A 15201-nucleotide genomic window follows, 5' to 3' on the forward strand; every position below is an offset into this window, starting at 1 on the left:
GACTTTGGCTCCCTGCAACAATGAACTAACATTCATATCAAAATACAATGCGGGGAACTACTACCTCTTGAGCCTGTTGTTGCACAAAATCTGTGTGAACTGCATAACCTCATTTGTCTTATAAATGCAACCTTTCGGCAGGGATCCTCACTTAATAAGCAGCCATAAGTTGTTTCATCGGGAGAATATACTTGTTCCTGAATATTCAGCTTTAGAAACAATAGCTATCTGATTAAGCCCAGTGCAAGCCTCAGAGCTTTTTACTCCATCAACCCCGAAACAGGACCCTGCTCAAATACCCAGCCCCAACCCTTTCACTGGATGTATTTGTCTTGCAAAGGGGTGAGATCAAGCTTGACAGCTTGAAGACTTCCCCAACATCATACAGTGCTGACCTAAAGAAAAGAGAACAGAATTTAGAAGTTCAGCTTCCTTTAAATTCTTCACAATATACTTGTTGCAGAATCGGCAATCCATCACTGACTCACCCACAATTCTTTCATTCTAAAATCCCACACACCTTGCAGATGGTTTCCATGCGAGGGTTAGAAGCAAACGTCCCATCTTGCAGGAAGCGCTGACATTCGTCATGCCAATGCTGCCATTTTAGTTCTATCTCTGTCAGAGTTTGTGTATTACCAAGCTGAAAAGTAATAGACAAGCATGCAATATTTTCCTGTAATAAGGGTCTCTACGATCATCAGTGCAGTGTTTCAAACAACTTCCCTTAAAATGGGGCAGGGGGACGCTGTCACACAAAAATATTTTAACACTGTTTAAAACATGGGTGGGAACTCCAAAATGAAACATTCAAGACAATGGAAAGTGATAAAGGCTTTTGTAGACATTTATACAATTAACTTACTAAGCAGAGCTGTAAGAGAAATCTACAGACTACATACATTGAGCACAGGCATCTTCTTCATCAGCTCATCCAAAATTTTGCACATGCTTATTGAAGCAGGATTGGCACTGGCTTCCTTACAGAGCAGTTGCCGAGCCTCATCCATTCGTCCTTGAAGCACAAAGATAGTTATCTAGGGGGGGGAAATCAAAGTGGATGGTGGCAGAAAGTGAAAAACAATTTTTTTAAAAACGTAGGGCTAATCTATCCTACCAGGCAAATAGAACTGCACTGATGTAAATAGCTCAAAGGCCTCCTTCCTGTCGACTAAAAAAAAGCTTAGGATGTTACTACTAGGCAGTGTTCCCTCTAAGCTGAGTTTTTTAGCCTCCAGCTCACACATTTTTGTCTTAGCTCAGGAAGGATGGCTCCAGAGCAAACTAATTTATGCAATAGCCAAATTGCTCACTCACAACTTTGATGCCAGGAGCTCACAGAGTAGAATTTTTGCTCACAAGACTCCACAGCATAGAGGGAGCACTGCTACTAGGCACAGTTGACAATGGTGGCTGTTGTAACTATGGTTAGTGGTGGCTTCATTGAACATAATGCATCTACACACATGGGCTACCCGATGACAGTCATGCTTGTGGAAGTTGTATCTCAGCCATTATAGCACAAAAAGAAGTAACTGAAATGCTGACATCCATGTTTTTGTCAGATGAAAAAACACCGCAGAAGTTGGTATCTAGTTATCTGGGACCAGTGACAAGGTCTGCATGACATGGGGAAGTGACTCCAGGGACAGCTATAAGTCCATAACAGACAGAGGTCTCAAGACACGCCCACAATGTTCCATAACAACCTTCCCAAAAGGAAGGTTTCACAACCTGACTGGTTAGTGGCTGATCCTCCTGAGTGTCAGACTAGGATCCAGGAGATCCAGGTTCGAATCCCCACTCTACTGCTGGATGATCTTGGGCCAGCCACATACTCTCAGCCTAATCTACCTCACAGGGGTGATGTAAGGATAACATGGAAAAGGGGAGAACATTGTAAGCCAAACTGGATTCACGCTGGGGAGGAAAGTGTGGTATAAATGAAGCAGAATAAAAATAAATAAATAAACCTACAGGCTAAGTAGAGATGCTAGCCTAGTAAGCTCTGGGTTCTTCCATTGCATTCATCTGTGCTGTTTCAATCACGAGCCCTCCAAGCTACCCCTCCACACACACACAATGATGGAGAAGACAACGACTGGGAGATTCCAATGCTATTTTGAATGCTGATATACTTGTAAAATTCTTAATAAATGTAATGGTGTGATAGTACATAAACTCTACATGTGAGATAATTGCCACTCTTCTACTCAACTTTATCCAATAATAGACTGTGCAAAGCCAGAAGCTAGTCTCCTGGAGCAATAACTCTTGCCCTTTTTGCTAGTGAATGAGCGCGTGTAAATCAGAATGTCTAGTTCAGACATTCACAGATGGTACAAACACAATTGAGCCTTCCTTCCTCGGGGGAAAATTTGCAAGAATTCTACTTCTTGAGGAAAGATAATTCATAGTAGTACTTCATTCTGGCTCCAACTTAATCTTTTCAACCAGTTAAAATCAGAGAGCAACTACACATGCTTCCTTGGACAAGATAATTCTTCACTCACTGCATTCCAAAAGTTTTCATGTTTTGCTGGACTTTCACTCTTCAAAACATCACAGACCATGTTGTCCACATCACACACATGAAGACGAACCCAGTCAAGAAGATGAAGGAGGAGAGGACCAGCTGAAAAAACATTATACATTCTCATCATCTGAGATACAGGAAATCTTCACTCTACAACTTACAAGTGTTACAAGCCGTGGCTGGTTGGCTTAGCCTCAGCCGACTGAAACTGAATCTGACGAAGACAGAGGTCCTGTGCCTGGGTCGGAGCGGACCGGGGTTAGGGATCCCACTCCCGACCTTCGATGGGGCATCACTGGTGCCAGCGCCAGCGGTTAGGAGCTTGGGAGTGCTCCTGGATGCCTCCTTAACGATGGAGGCCCAGGTAGCAGCCACTGCCAAATCGACCTTTTACCACCTTCGGCTGATCAGGCAGCTGGTTCCCTTCCTCGAACGTGACAACCTGGTGACAGTGATCCATGCGATGGTCCCCTCGAGATTAGACTACTGTAATGCTCTCTACATGGGGCTGCCCTTGTCTCAAATCCGGAAGCTGCAGCTGGTGCAAAATACCGCGGCCAGGCTCTTGATGGGGCTCTCTAGGCGGGAGCACATACAGCCTGTGCTGAAGGCGTTGTACTGGCTGCCAATAGCATACCGGATTCGTTTCAAGGTGCTGGTTCTTACCTTTAAAGCCCTCTATGGTCAGGGACCTACATACCTGAGGGACCGCCTTTCCCCACATATTCCCCAGAGAGCACTGAGGTCAGGGGCTCAGAACTGGTTGATCCTCCCAGGTCTTAAGGAGGCTAGACTGTTGGCGACTAGGACCAGGGCTTTCTCAGTGATGGCCCCAACCTGGTGGAATGAGCTCCCGGAGGAGATCAGGGCCCTGCGGCACCTTTTACAGTTCCAAAGGGCCTGTAAAACGGAGCTCTTCCGCCAGGCTTTTGGGAGCCACCACTGCCACCAATGAAGAACATCGGAGAGGGGCCTGGAGTCTGGAAGCTGCCACCAACCACCACCAACAGCCTCTAGATCAACAAGTACTGCTGGAACATCTAAAGAATACTGTGAGCTGATGGCGGGTTGAGAACGGTGAATGACGGCTATTATGCACTTTATTATGGTTTTAGAACTGTTTTAATTGTAATTTATGTTTTTAATGTGATTATTTTTTGTAAGCTGCCCTGGGCCCGCTTTGGCTGGGAGGCCGGGGTAAAAGTTCAAATAAATAAAATAAAAATAATAACTACTATGGGGCAGTGGAGGTGGGGAGAAGAGATGCAAATGATGAGGCTGATGATATTCTCCTTCCCCCAAGACCTTAAAGCAATTTTTAGTTTTGCAAGCTGTGTCTCTTTCATCTAGTCCTTGGATATAAGCAAGTGTTGTCTCCTGCCTCAGCTACTGTTCTTGGAGTATGGCTGCTCTTTAATTTCAAGTTAGGTTTGTTAACCACTGCTCCATAAACAGGATTAATTTCCTACACAGATATGATTTCACACAGAACAGGCATGCACCCCTAAATGCACAATCATATGTAATATGATTGTGACTAATTTGCTGGACATACGACTACCAATTTAATTCCATACACACACATGCGCGCGCATACATAATTCCCTTCTATATACATGTAGGACATTAGTTTTGTGAAAAGCAGCCTTACACCCATGTGTAACTCTTGCTACGAAGCACCGGAATTCAACCTAACCAAGCAGAGACCACCAAATTCTCTGTGTGTGTGTGTGTGTGTGTGTATGCACAGGCACACAGTACGAAACTCATACTGCGAAGAAACTTATTTTTGTATCTGTGTTCCACAACCTTTCAGCCACAGACACCGTACAACAGAAGAGATGGTCAGCACTGAAGAGAAATAAGAAGCCAGGATCAATATGAAGTATAAGAGGCACAGAGTGTTCCTCATTCAAGGTAGCAAGGGGCAACAAATGGAGATCGTGCTTTGGAGACATTTCCTAGTACCATTTTAATAGAAATATCCAACTGCTAAATGCATTGTAAGCAGTTCTGAAACAGAACTATGGGAGCACAAAAGTACGCCTTTCCAACTACATTATACTACAGTTTTCACCTGGTGCTGCTTCAATAAACATGATCTCACAGAGATTCCAGATCAACTCCATAGCTGACAGAATGGACACCTAAGAGAGATAGATACCAATGAAAGGTCAATGATCATTTTAATACTTTCAGCTTGGACTCATAACATAAGAGTCAGCAGTCAAACAACTGAACATTGCTCAGACATGTTTTGCTGTGCAGAAATAAGATGATACTATAAAATAAGAGTTTGTGCCCCTACCTTACAGTATACTGTTTGAATTCAGGCTTCAGAGCCAAGGACAAGGCAAACATACAGCTGGGGCCAACAAACTCACTGTGGTTACCATGGGAGATGTCCTTGCCTCCTCTGGGGAGTGTGACAATGAGCATGACAGGAGCAGACACTCCTCACACAACCCCAGCTTGAAGAGGTAAAGTGCAGCAAGGACTTCCAAAACTGAATTGTGATGTCAAAGACAGCAGGGCTGGCAATAAGCACAAATTACTGGATGTAACTAAGGATAGCCAAAATTTGTAAGCCTGTGTATATGGCTTAGTATGCCAACAAGAAAAGATATTCTTTCAAAAGTTTTAAAGTGCAATCTATCAAAACAATCTCCACTTCACGAGGGCTACACATCCACTGTTGTTTTTTTAATGAATATTAGGATTAATTCTCAGCATTCCAAAACTAAAACCACTGGAGTAGCATGCAGCTTACAGATGGACAGAACTTGTAATAATTCTTTTTTTTAACCATAAATCTTTTTTCATCAAAAAGCACATATCTAGATATATAGATGCTAATTATAAGAAAGCTTCCAGCAGCATTGCATCCTATTATCAAACTAAAACTCTTAAACCTTACACTTCACCTTTAACTTTTCCATTTATACAGCTTCAATTATTTTCAAAACATGATTGGTCTTTCCCTTTTAACAAGTTTGTTAAATTATCCATTTCAGCAACATTAAACATTTCTGTTATAAATTCTGCCCTGTCTGGAACTCTGTCAGTTTTCCAATATTTGGCATAGAGAATTCTGGCAGCAGTTACACCATGAATCATCAAACTTCTGTCTGCTTTTTCATACACTTCTGGTATCATATTGAGTAAGACCATTTCTGGTTTTAATGGTATCTGACTTTCAATAATTTCCTGTAATATTTTTTGGATCATCAGCCAATATTCTTTTGCCTTACTACATGCTCACCACATGTGCAGATACGAACCCACATTTTGTCTATATTTCCAACAGACGTTCAAAATTGTTGGAGAATATTTAGCTCGTCTAGATGGGTGTAAATACCGTCTGTGTACCACTTTGTAAATGTTTTCTTTGTATGCTACTGCTCTAGTCATTTTGGTGTCAGTACCCCACATTTTCAACCTTTGGTCTAATTCGATATTATGACCCAGATCCCTTACCCATGCTATCATGCCAGGTTTCACCACCTCATCTTGCATTTTAAAGTCTAACAAACATTCATATAGTTCTTTGGAAGTTTTCCTCCCGAATTTAACCAAATCTTATCAGTGTGTGTCGGCTTTTCATAAAATCCCTCTCTGGTCTTCTTTAAATCTTGCCTGTAGTTGCAGCTTTTGAAACCATGAAACCAATATTTTGTGTTTCTAAGACCTCTATTGGTTTCAGTTTGTTTTTACTGTCTAATAAATCATCGTAACAGCATCTTCGGTCATTAAAGTACAAAGAGGGTTTTAACACCTCTATAGATGATACCCATCTTGGTATTTTAACTTAGTGGTAGTGTTTAATTTCATTCCAAACTTTCAATAGTGGTCTTCTTATAAAGTGTTGTTCAAAATATTTCTTTTCCTTATTGTACCAAATGGAGGCATGCCACCCCATTACCAGGTCATGGCCCTCTAGTTTAAGGAGTCTTACATTAGATAGAGTGACCCATTCTTTTATCCAGACCATAGCTATGACCTTATAGTATAAATAAAGTAAAGGTAAAGGTTCCCTTGCTCAAAAGCCTGTCGAATCCAACTCTAGGGTTGCGGTGCTCATCTCCGTTTCAAAGCCGAAGAGCCAGCGCTGTCCGAAGACATTTCCGTGGTCACGTGGCCAGCATGACTAAACACCAAGGCGCACGGACCGCTGTTACCTTCCCAATGAAGTGGTACCTATTTATGTACTTGCAATTTCTTGCTTTCGAACTGCTAGGTTCGCAGGAGCTGGAACTAGAGACGGGAGCTCACTCCGTCATGTGGCACACTCGGGTCTTGAACTGCTGAACTACCAACCTTCCACAGCCTGCAGTTCAGCGTCTTAACCACTTGAGCCACCGCAGCTCCGATTATACCAATCTGGAAATCCCATGCCTCCTCTTTCTTTCTTGTCTTGCAACAACTTAAGTTTAAATCACGGCTTCCTGGCTTGCCATACAAAAGAAGAAACAATTTTGACAAGCTCCTTAAATTTTTTTTGATTTTGTACAATAGGTAAGGTTTGAAAAAGAAAGACAAAATGTGGAAGAATACTCAGTTTGATTGTGGCAATTCTTCCCAACAGTGATAATTGCAGCCCATTCCAGTTTTCTAGATCTTTTTTAACATTTAAAAGGGTTTTTTTTATAGTTATCGTCGTATAATGAACTACATTTATTTGTTAAGATGACGCCTAAATATTTAATTCTTTTACTTATTTCAAATCCCAATTTTTCTTGTAACAATTTGTCAATTTCCTTTGTACAATTTTTGTGTATTTTGGATTTTTGTGGATTTATTTTTAGTCCGGCTACTTGACCATATAAATGTAATACATAAAGAAGTTGGTCTATCGAGTTTAGTGGTTCTTCCAAAATGAAAACCAAATCATCTGCCTGTAGTTTAAATTGTTCCCCTTTAACATTTAGCCCTTTAATTTGAGGGTTGTTCCGTACTATATCATTGTTTCTATTGCGAAAATGAATAGTAATGGGGACAATGGGCAACCCTGCCTTGTCCCTTTCTGAATTTGAAACTTAGGTGTTAAGTCCCCATTAAATGTTACTTTCGCCTCTTGGTTCGCATAAATCATTTTAACCATTAAATGAAATATCTTCCCACACTCCTTTCTCCTCTTAGCACCACTGCACCCATCCTAAGTATTTTTTTTCACAGCGTTTTTCACGTTGGCAGTTCCACTAGGGCTTCTTATCCACGCTGAAGAAATAAAGGTTTCTCCTTTGTCAGTGCCGAGCACTCTGTCTAGCCGCTCACCATTCCGCTCTTCAATCCAGGCTCGGCAGTCGATTAATAGGTCTAAAAGGGATCTCTCCTCTCAATCTCCCAAGATAGACGCCAACACCTAGGGAAGTTCTCATCCAGAAGACACCGATGAGTTTAATTATCCAGGAACCATCACGCTATTTATGAAGGTAGGCATCTGCTGGAGCCTCTCCTCGGTCCTTCGGTCTTAGCTACAGGTTCAATACGAGTTTGAGCCTTCTTGTCTCAGCCACCTGCCCCAGCCACTGTCCTGGAGTGCTCGTCTTCTTCACTAGGAAAACACAACCTTGCTCAAGTCTCCCTCCGGGAGCACTTGGAGAGAAACAGAGAACTCTGTATTCTCTCAAAATAACTGAGAATGTAGCATAGGCGCGGAGCGAAGCTCGGCACCGACCACTGTCGCTGGGACCGGAACCGGATCTCCAGAACTTGTAATAATTCTTTATATCCAATTTAGATCCGAATTAATGACTGGGTCAAGGTGAACACTCATACGACTAGTGATAACAAAATACTACCATAGCACTTTGTTGTTGTTGTTGTTGTTCAGTAGCACAGTTGAGCCTGACTCTTCACAACCCCATGGACCACATCACGCCAGGCCCTCCTGTCTTCCACCATCCTCCAGAGTTTGCTTAATTTCATGTTCATTGCATCGATAACACTGTCTAACCATCTCATCCTTTGCTGTCCCCTTCTTGACCTTCAATCTTTCCCAGCATCAGGGTCTTCTCCAGTGAGTGCTCCCTTCTCCTTTGGTGGTCAAAGTACTTGAGCTTCAGCTTCAGTATCTGGCCTTTCAGGGAACACTTAGGGTTGATTTCTTTTAGGATTGACTGATTTGATCTCCTTGCAGCCCAAGGGACTCTCAAGAGTCTTCTCCAACACCATAATTCAAAAGCATCTGTTCTTCAGTGCTCAGCCTTCCTTATGGTCCAACTGTTGCAGCCATACATTACTACTGGGAATACCATTGCTTTGACCATACGGACTTCTGTTGGCAGGATGATGTCTCTACTTTTTATTATGCTATTGCCTTAGCTTTCCTCCCAAGGAGCAGTCGTCTTTTCATTTCATGGCTGCAGTCACCATCTGCAGTGATCTTGGATCCCAGGAACATGAAGTCTGTCACTGTTTCCATGACTTCCCCTTCTGCTTGCCAAGGAGTGATGGGGCCGGATGCCATGATCTTAGTTTTTTTGATGTTGAGTTTCAAGCCCACTTTTGCGTTCTCCTCTTTCATCCTTAGCAAGAGGCTCTTGAGGTCCTCTTCACTTTCTGCCATTAGAGTGGTATCGTCTGCATATCTGAGGTTGTTGATCTTTTTCCTAGTAATCTTAATTCCGGTTTGTGATTTATCCAGGCCGGCATTTCGCATAATGTACCCTGCATATAAATTAAATAAGCAGGGTGACAATACACATCCTTGTTGTACTCCTCTTCCTATGCTAAACCAATCAGTTGTTCCATATCCAGTTCTGTCGCTTCTTGACTCTTATACAGGTTTCTCAGGAGACATGTGAGGTGGTCTGGTACTCCCATCTCTTTAAGGACTTGCCACAATTTGTTGTGATCCACACAATCAAAGGCTTTAGTGTAGTCAATGAAACATAAGTAAATGTTTTTCTGGTACTTCCTTGCTTTTTCCATAATCCAGTGAATGTTGGCAATTTGATCTCTAGTTCCTCTACCTCTTCGAAACCCAGCTTGTACTTCTGGCAGTTCTCTATCCACGTAACTGCTGAAGCTTAGCTTGTAGGATCTTGAGCATGACCTTGCTAGCGTGAAATGAGTGCAACTGTGTGATAGTTTGAACTTGGCATTGCCCTTCTTTGGGGTTGGAATGTAAACTGACCTTTTCCAATCCTGTGGCCACTGTTGCATTTTCCAAATTTGCTGGTATATGGAGTGCGGCACTTTAACAGCATCATCTTTTTAAGACTTTGAATAGCTCAGCTGGGATACCATCAACTCCGCTAACTTTGTTGTTAGTAATGCTTTCTAAGGCCAATTTGACTTCGCACTCCAGGATGTCTGGCTCGAGGTCAGTGATCACACCGTCTTGGTTGTCAAGGTCATGTAGATCCTTCTTGTATAGTTCTTCTGTGTAATCTTGCCACCTCTTCCTAATCTCTTCTGCTTCTGTTAGGTCTCTACCGTTTTGTCCTTTATCATGGCCAGCTTTGCACAGAACATTCCCTTGATTTCTCCAGTTTTCTTGAAGAGATCTCTAGTCCTTCCCATTCTATTGTTTTCCTCTATTACTTTGCATTGTTCATTCAGGAAGGCCTCCTTATCTCTCCTTGCTGTTCTCTGGAAATCTGCGTTCAGTTGGGTAAATCTTTCCTTTTCACCTTTGCCTTTCGCTTTCCTTCTTTCCTCTGCTATTTGTAAAGCCTCATCAGACAGCCACTTTGCTTTCTTGCATTTCTTTTTCTTTGGGATGGTGCTGATTGCTGCCTTCTGTACAATGTCATGAACCTCCATCCATAGTTCTTCAGGCACTCTGTCTATCAAATCTAGTCCCTTAAACCTACTCTTCACCTCCACTGTATATTCATAAGGGATGTGATCTAGGTCAAACCTGAACGGCACTTACTTATTCTCAAAAATAATCCCTTAAATGCTGTTATTTTAGGATGGAGAAAAAGCATTGAACTTTCTGTGAAGATTTCTTCTCATCTGTGAAATGAAAGGTATCCTGAATTGGGTTACACCCCTTATTCCTGCCACAGACAAGGCTATGTAAATTATTTTTGCAGTGCTTCCATATTCAGGTAGAGGAAGAGCCCCAATTCATACTTGCCAAACTGTGAATTTAGGCAAATTTCCTTGTATCTATGAGAAAAACATTACCCCTTGAAGCTATGACTTTCCCACCCAAAATGCCTCCTTCCCCGCAGGAGGTAAGGGATACCTTCCATTCCACTGATGAAAATAAACTCTCATGTTAAGTCCAATATTTTGCTTTCCATCAGTGGAGGAAGGTATCCTGAAATGGGATGTTGAAAAGCTGTGTCATATCAGATGGGAAGCTTATGAAGTGTAGGAAGAATTACTGGGGACCACCTGCTAGAGAACTCTCCCACCAAAAGCTTTGTCTGCCGTGCTTAACTAATTGTGCTTGAAGACAGGTACATGCTGATGTCCAGGTTGTTGCCATGCAGATTTCAGTGGAAAAGGCAGCTGACATGGCTGCTGCCCTGGTGGAGTGCACTGTGATGCCTTTGGGGACAGGTAAGTGCTGGACCCCATAGGCTAAACAAATACAGGCTTTGATCCATCTCATGATGATAAACTTGGATACTTCAGTCCCTTTGGAAGTTTGATTGAAGAAAACAAACAGTGAGTCTATGGTTCTGAAGGATTCTGGGCACTTTATTAAGTTCTGAGTGCCCTCCTCACATCAAGTTTGTGCCATTCCTTCTCCTTCAGATGTACCAAATAGGGACAGAAGGAGAGGAGATGGATCTCCTCCTAGTCCTTGTGAAAGGATGAGTTTACCTTTGATGCAAAGGAGGATCTGTCCTAAGGATCATCAAGTACTTTCAGAAGAAGCTAGGGTGTCTCAGAAAGATGGTGCTCAGTTAAGCTCTCCTGGCTCCGAGGAGCATGCATGGTACGGTAAGGGCGACGGGCGGTTTCTCAGATGGCTCCTGAGATGCCCGAAACTTTTTCGTCTTTTTAGAGTGCTTCCCGGTCTCGGGGGGCCTCGCTAGATCTCCTGGAGGGAGAACTAGTACCAAAGGGCTTTTTTGTTGGCCCATCCCCCGCTCTGGCAACGCGGGGTGTGTGTGTCCAATACTGCCCTGAAGCAGGGACGAAGAGAGGGGTGGAACATGGTCTCCATGTTTTCCACGTAGCCCTGACCATCCTTTTTTTTTAAAAAACTGTTGTCTTTATTTTTTGTTTCTGGAACTATTACATCGCAAAAAGAAGGATTTGAAAGATCAAAAGATTACCTGGAAGGGCAATGGATAATAATACCCCTAACAAACAACTTCAATATTATGGAAATCGGCCACGAAGCGAGTGGAAAGTGAAAAGATCTTTGTTGCAAAAAAAGGAAGGGGTAAGAAAAAGTTTCCTGTGCCGTTTGAGTTAGAGTGTATCTGAAGTGGAAAGACAATTTAGGCTCTGGTTAAAAAGACTCTGAAGCTACCCTGCATGTTGAAACGTGAAAGTTTACCTGCATGCTGAAACGTTAAAATGGAGTTGGGAGAGAGCTGTGAGGAATGGGACCTGGACACTGAAATTGTAACTCTCACAGTAGAACAGTTTAAAAACTTACTGGCAAGGGAAATATCACAAGCCTTCAGAGCTGCCTGTAATGATCTGTTTACAACCTCACTAAGTGTGTCAGGATATAGGCAATAATGAAGAGCAAACTCAAATGACTCAGGTGGCTGGTGAGATGAGAGACAGTTTTGTGAAAGGGACGAGAGAAAGGGTGGATAAACAACTGGAACCGGAGAAAGAAGAGAATCAGGAGAGAGATATAGATGGGACAAAAGACATAGTAGACTTTGTATTAGGAAAAGAGGATGTGAAAAAAGTTACCACGGTTGCTTCAGAAAAAAAAGGCAAAGAGACAAAAGAGGAAAAGAGAAAGAAAAGTATGGTTTAAACAGATCAAACCAAAGAGAAGATTGAGGACTAAACATTTGAAATATGGAAGACAAGTTTTAAAAATGGACATTCAGGAATACAAAAATGTACGGCACCTGGAAGAGGTTGAAGGAAAGGAGAAAGAAATGGAAAGAATAGAAGGAGAGAAGAGACTAAATTTATGCTTGCTGATTAAAAAGGTTTAAGACTCTGTTTGGGATTTATATGGCTTTTGAAAATATACTAAGAGATTATATTGTAATGAAGGAAGAAGTGATTTATTGTAACTGTACATTTCTGATTGTGCATCTGTTTTGTCTATTTTTTAAAAAAAGGTTTATTTCATTAAGGTGCAATATAGCCATGAAAGAGTGAGATGGATGGTGGAAGAATTTATATGGTTTTTTGAAAACTTCTAAGAGATTGTGATGTAATGAAGGGAGAAGTGATGATATAGTTTCTGCTTGTGTGTCTGTTTTCTCTTTTTGTTATAAGGTCTATTTTGCTAATTTTGCTAGTTTCTGCTTGTGTGTCTGTTTTCTCTTTTTGTTATAAGGTCTATTTTGCTAATTTTGCTAGTTTCTGCTTGTGTGTCTGTTTTCTCTTTTTGTTATAAGGTCTATTTTGCTAATTTTGCTAGTTTCTGCTTGTGTGTCTGTTTTCTCTTTTTGTTATAAGGTCTATTTTGCTAATTTATAATCATGAGAGACTGAGATGGATGGTGGAGTAGAGAGTGAGGAATTGTGAGAGCTTGTTGTTGGGCTTGGTTAAATTTTCTTTGTATGTATATATTTATATATTTAAGTATACAGTGAAGAGCAATAGGCGAGTATATATGTATACATACATCTTAGAACAGCTAAGCAGGGAACAGAGCTGTAAGGGTGTAGTTTCTTTCCTTTCGTTTTTCTTTCTTTCTTTCTCTCTCCCTCTGTCGGTGGGTATGTGAGTTGTTGCTGTCTTTTTGTTAATATGTTAATATGTAAATGTTGTTTGGAGTTGAATGGAGATTGATAAATATTTGGATGAGCCTTATAGTGGAGTGAGTGGTGGTACTTATGATAGCTTACATTATAATGAAAACTGGCAGTGAGGTATATGTAGGAAGGTTAAATATAAGATATATGGGTTTTGATACCTAATGCCTTTGTTTGCTATTAGACAGATTCACCTTTTGGGTGGGCTAACTTAAACTGGAAATAGATAGTGTAAACAGGAAATAGAAGATGCTCAAATCAAATGATTATGAAAATAGCCTTAATATGAAGTTTAATCAACAGTATAAATATCTTCGCTATATGAATTGATATGGTGATCTAATAATAATATTGACATCAGTAAAATGAATTAGTTTATGAATGATAGAAATAGGAGGAAAGAATATGAAATGTAATGAATTTGTAATTATCTATGTCAAAGTACTGATGATTTTTGTGATGTATTTAATGATATGGGTATGTTCATGTGTTTGAAAACTTAATAGATTATTAAAAAAAAAAAAAAAGTTAAGCTCTCCTGGCTCCAACAGGGAGTCCTCATGGATTGTACGGACAAGGCAGCAGAATGGGCAGCTGCCATGCCCAAGGACTTTTTGGAAGGCTTTCACGTGTTGTTCTTTTCCTCACTATACTGCAATTCTTTCTTTCTTTCAAGCTGTGGAAGTTCATCCAATAATGAACAAGGCAGGGCATCAAGTGGGGCTCACCGCCTAGCTGGATGTGGAAGCACTGCAAAAATCATTTGCATAGCCCTACCTGGGGAGCCAGTAGGGGATGTAATCCATTTCAGGATACCTGAGCTACATGTAATTAGCATACATGCAATAACGGTCCAACAGCAGATTTTCCCAGAGAAAAGCCACTTCAGGAGGGGGATTTTAAGTGAAGAAATGAAGGCTCCTGTCTCCCTGAGCACGGTGTTGCAAGATAATCAAACACTCATTTGGAAACCCACATATAGAAAAGTGAGAATGGGAACAGAGAAGCAGCCAGCAAGCAAAAGATTAAGCATGCTGTCCCTGCCACTTTTCTGATCCAAAGTTTCTCTGCAATACTGGCATTTGCCTATGAAGATGAACCGTCAGGCTCTTACCATGTTCCATGTGTTTTCATGCAATTAGCTCTCAGCAGGGCTTTTTTTGTAGAAAAAGCCCAGCAGGAACTAATTAGCATAACAGGCCACACCCAACAGCAGAAACTCATTAGCATATTAGGCCACAGCCCTGACAGCACAGCTCATTAGCATATTAGGCCGCATTCCCATGTTACTAGAAGTGTGGTAATCCAGCTACACCCACCTTTTGCTTCTTATTCTGTTTACCTTGTTTGTGGTCAAAACCCAGGGCTTTTTTGTAGCAGGAACTCCTTTGCATGTTAGGCCACACACCCCTAATGTAGCCAATCCTAATGAGTTTCTGCTGTTGGGTGTGGCCTATTATGCTAATGAGTTCTGCTGAGCGTGGCCAACTTGGGAGCCAGCCGGAACTCCGTTCCTGTGCGTTCCTGCCCAAAAATAGCCCTGGTTCTCAGTGCTTAACTTTTAGAATGAATTTCAAGTTGCATCAGGCTGTTTTGAAGGATTCACTAATCACTGCAAGTTTCAGGTAGGCAGAAGCTTGGCGAGAATGAAGGATTTCTTTAAACACTGGAGTATAATAGTAGACTAGTCTCAGACATGGCTTTAAGGAATAGCAGAGTACACAGACTCCTTCAAAAAGCTCCTTCTCCAGCAATTTCGATGGAAACTAAACAAGCTACAGTACCAAAATATATCAA

At 41.6% G+C, this 15201-nt stretch overlaps 1 protein-coding gene across 2 annotated transcripts in view; it reads right to left on the reverse strand.

Moving 5' to 3' along the window:
- Positions 1–15201, reverse strand: part of NUP85 (nucleoporin 85kDa) — a 43218-nt gene that overhangs the window by 18284 nt on the left and 9733 nt on the right. For both annotated transcript variants that reach the window (XM_015410741.1, XM_015410740.1), the window contains exons 6-9: positions 4614–4683; positions 2514–2635; positions 903–1037; positions 521–643 (exon numbers count right to left, since the gene is read on the reverse strand). In XM_015410741.1, the coding sequence (XP_015266227.1) occupies positions 521–643; positions 903–1037; positions 2514–2635; positions 4614–4683 (450 nt within the window). The remainder of the gene's footprint in view (positions 1–520; positions 644–902; positions 1038–2513; positions 2636–4613; positions 4684–15201) is intronic.

The sequence above is a fragment of the Gekko japonicus genome, unplaced genomic scaffold (assembly GCF_001447785.1).
Source record: "Gekko japonicus isolate JY-2015 unplaced genomic scaffold, Gekko_japonicus_V1.1 scaffold15, whole genome shotgun sequence".
Taxonomy (NCBI): Eukaryota; Metazoa; Chordata; class Lepidosauria; order Squamata; family Gekkonidae; genus Gekko; species Gekko japonicus.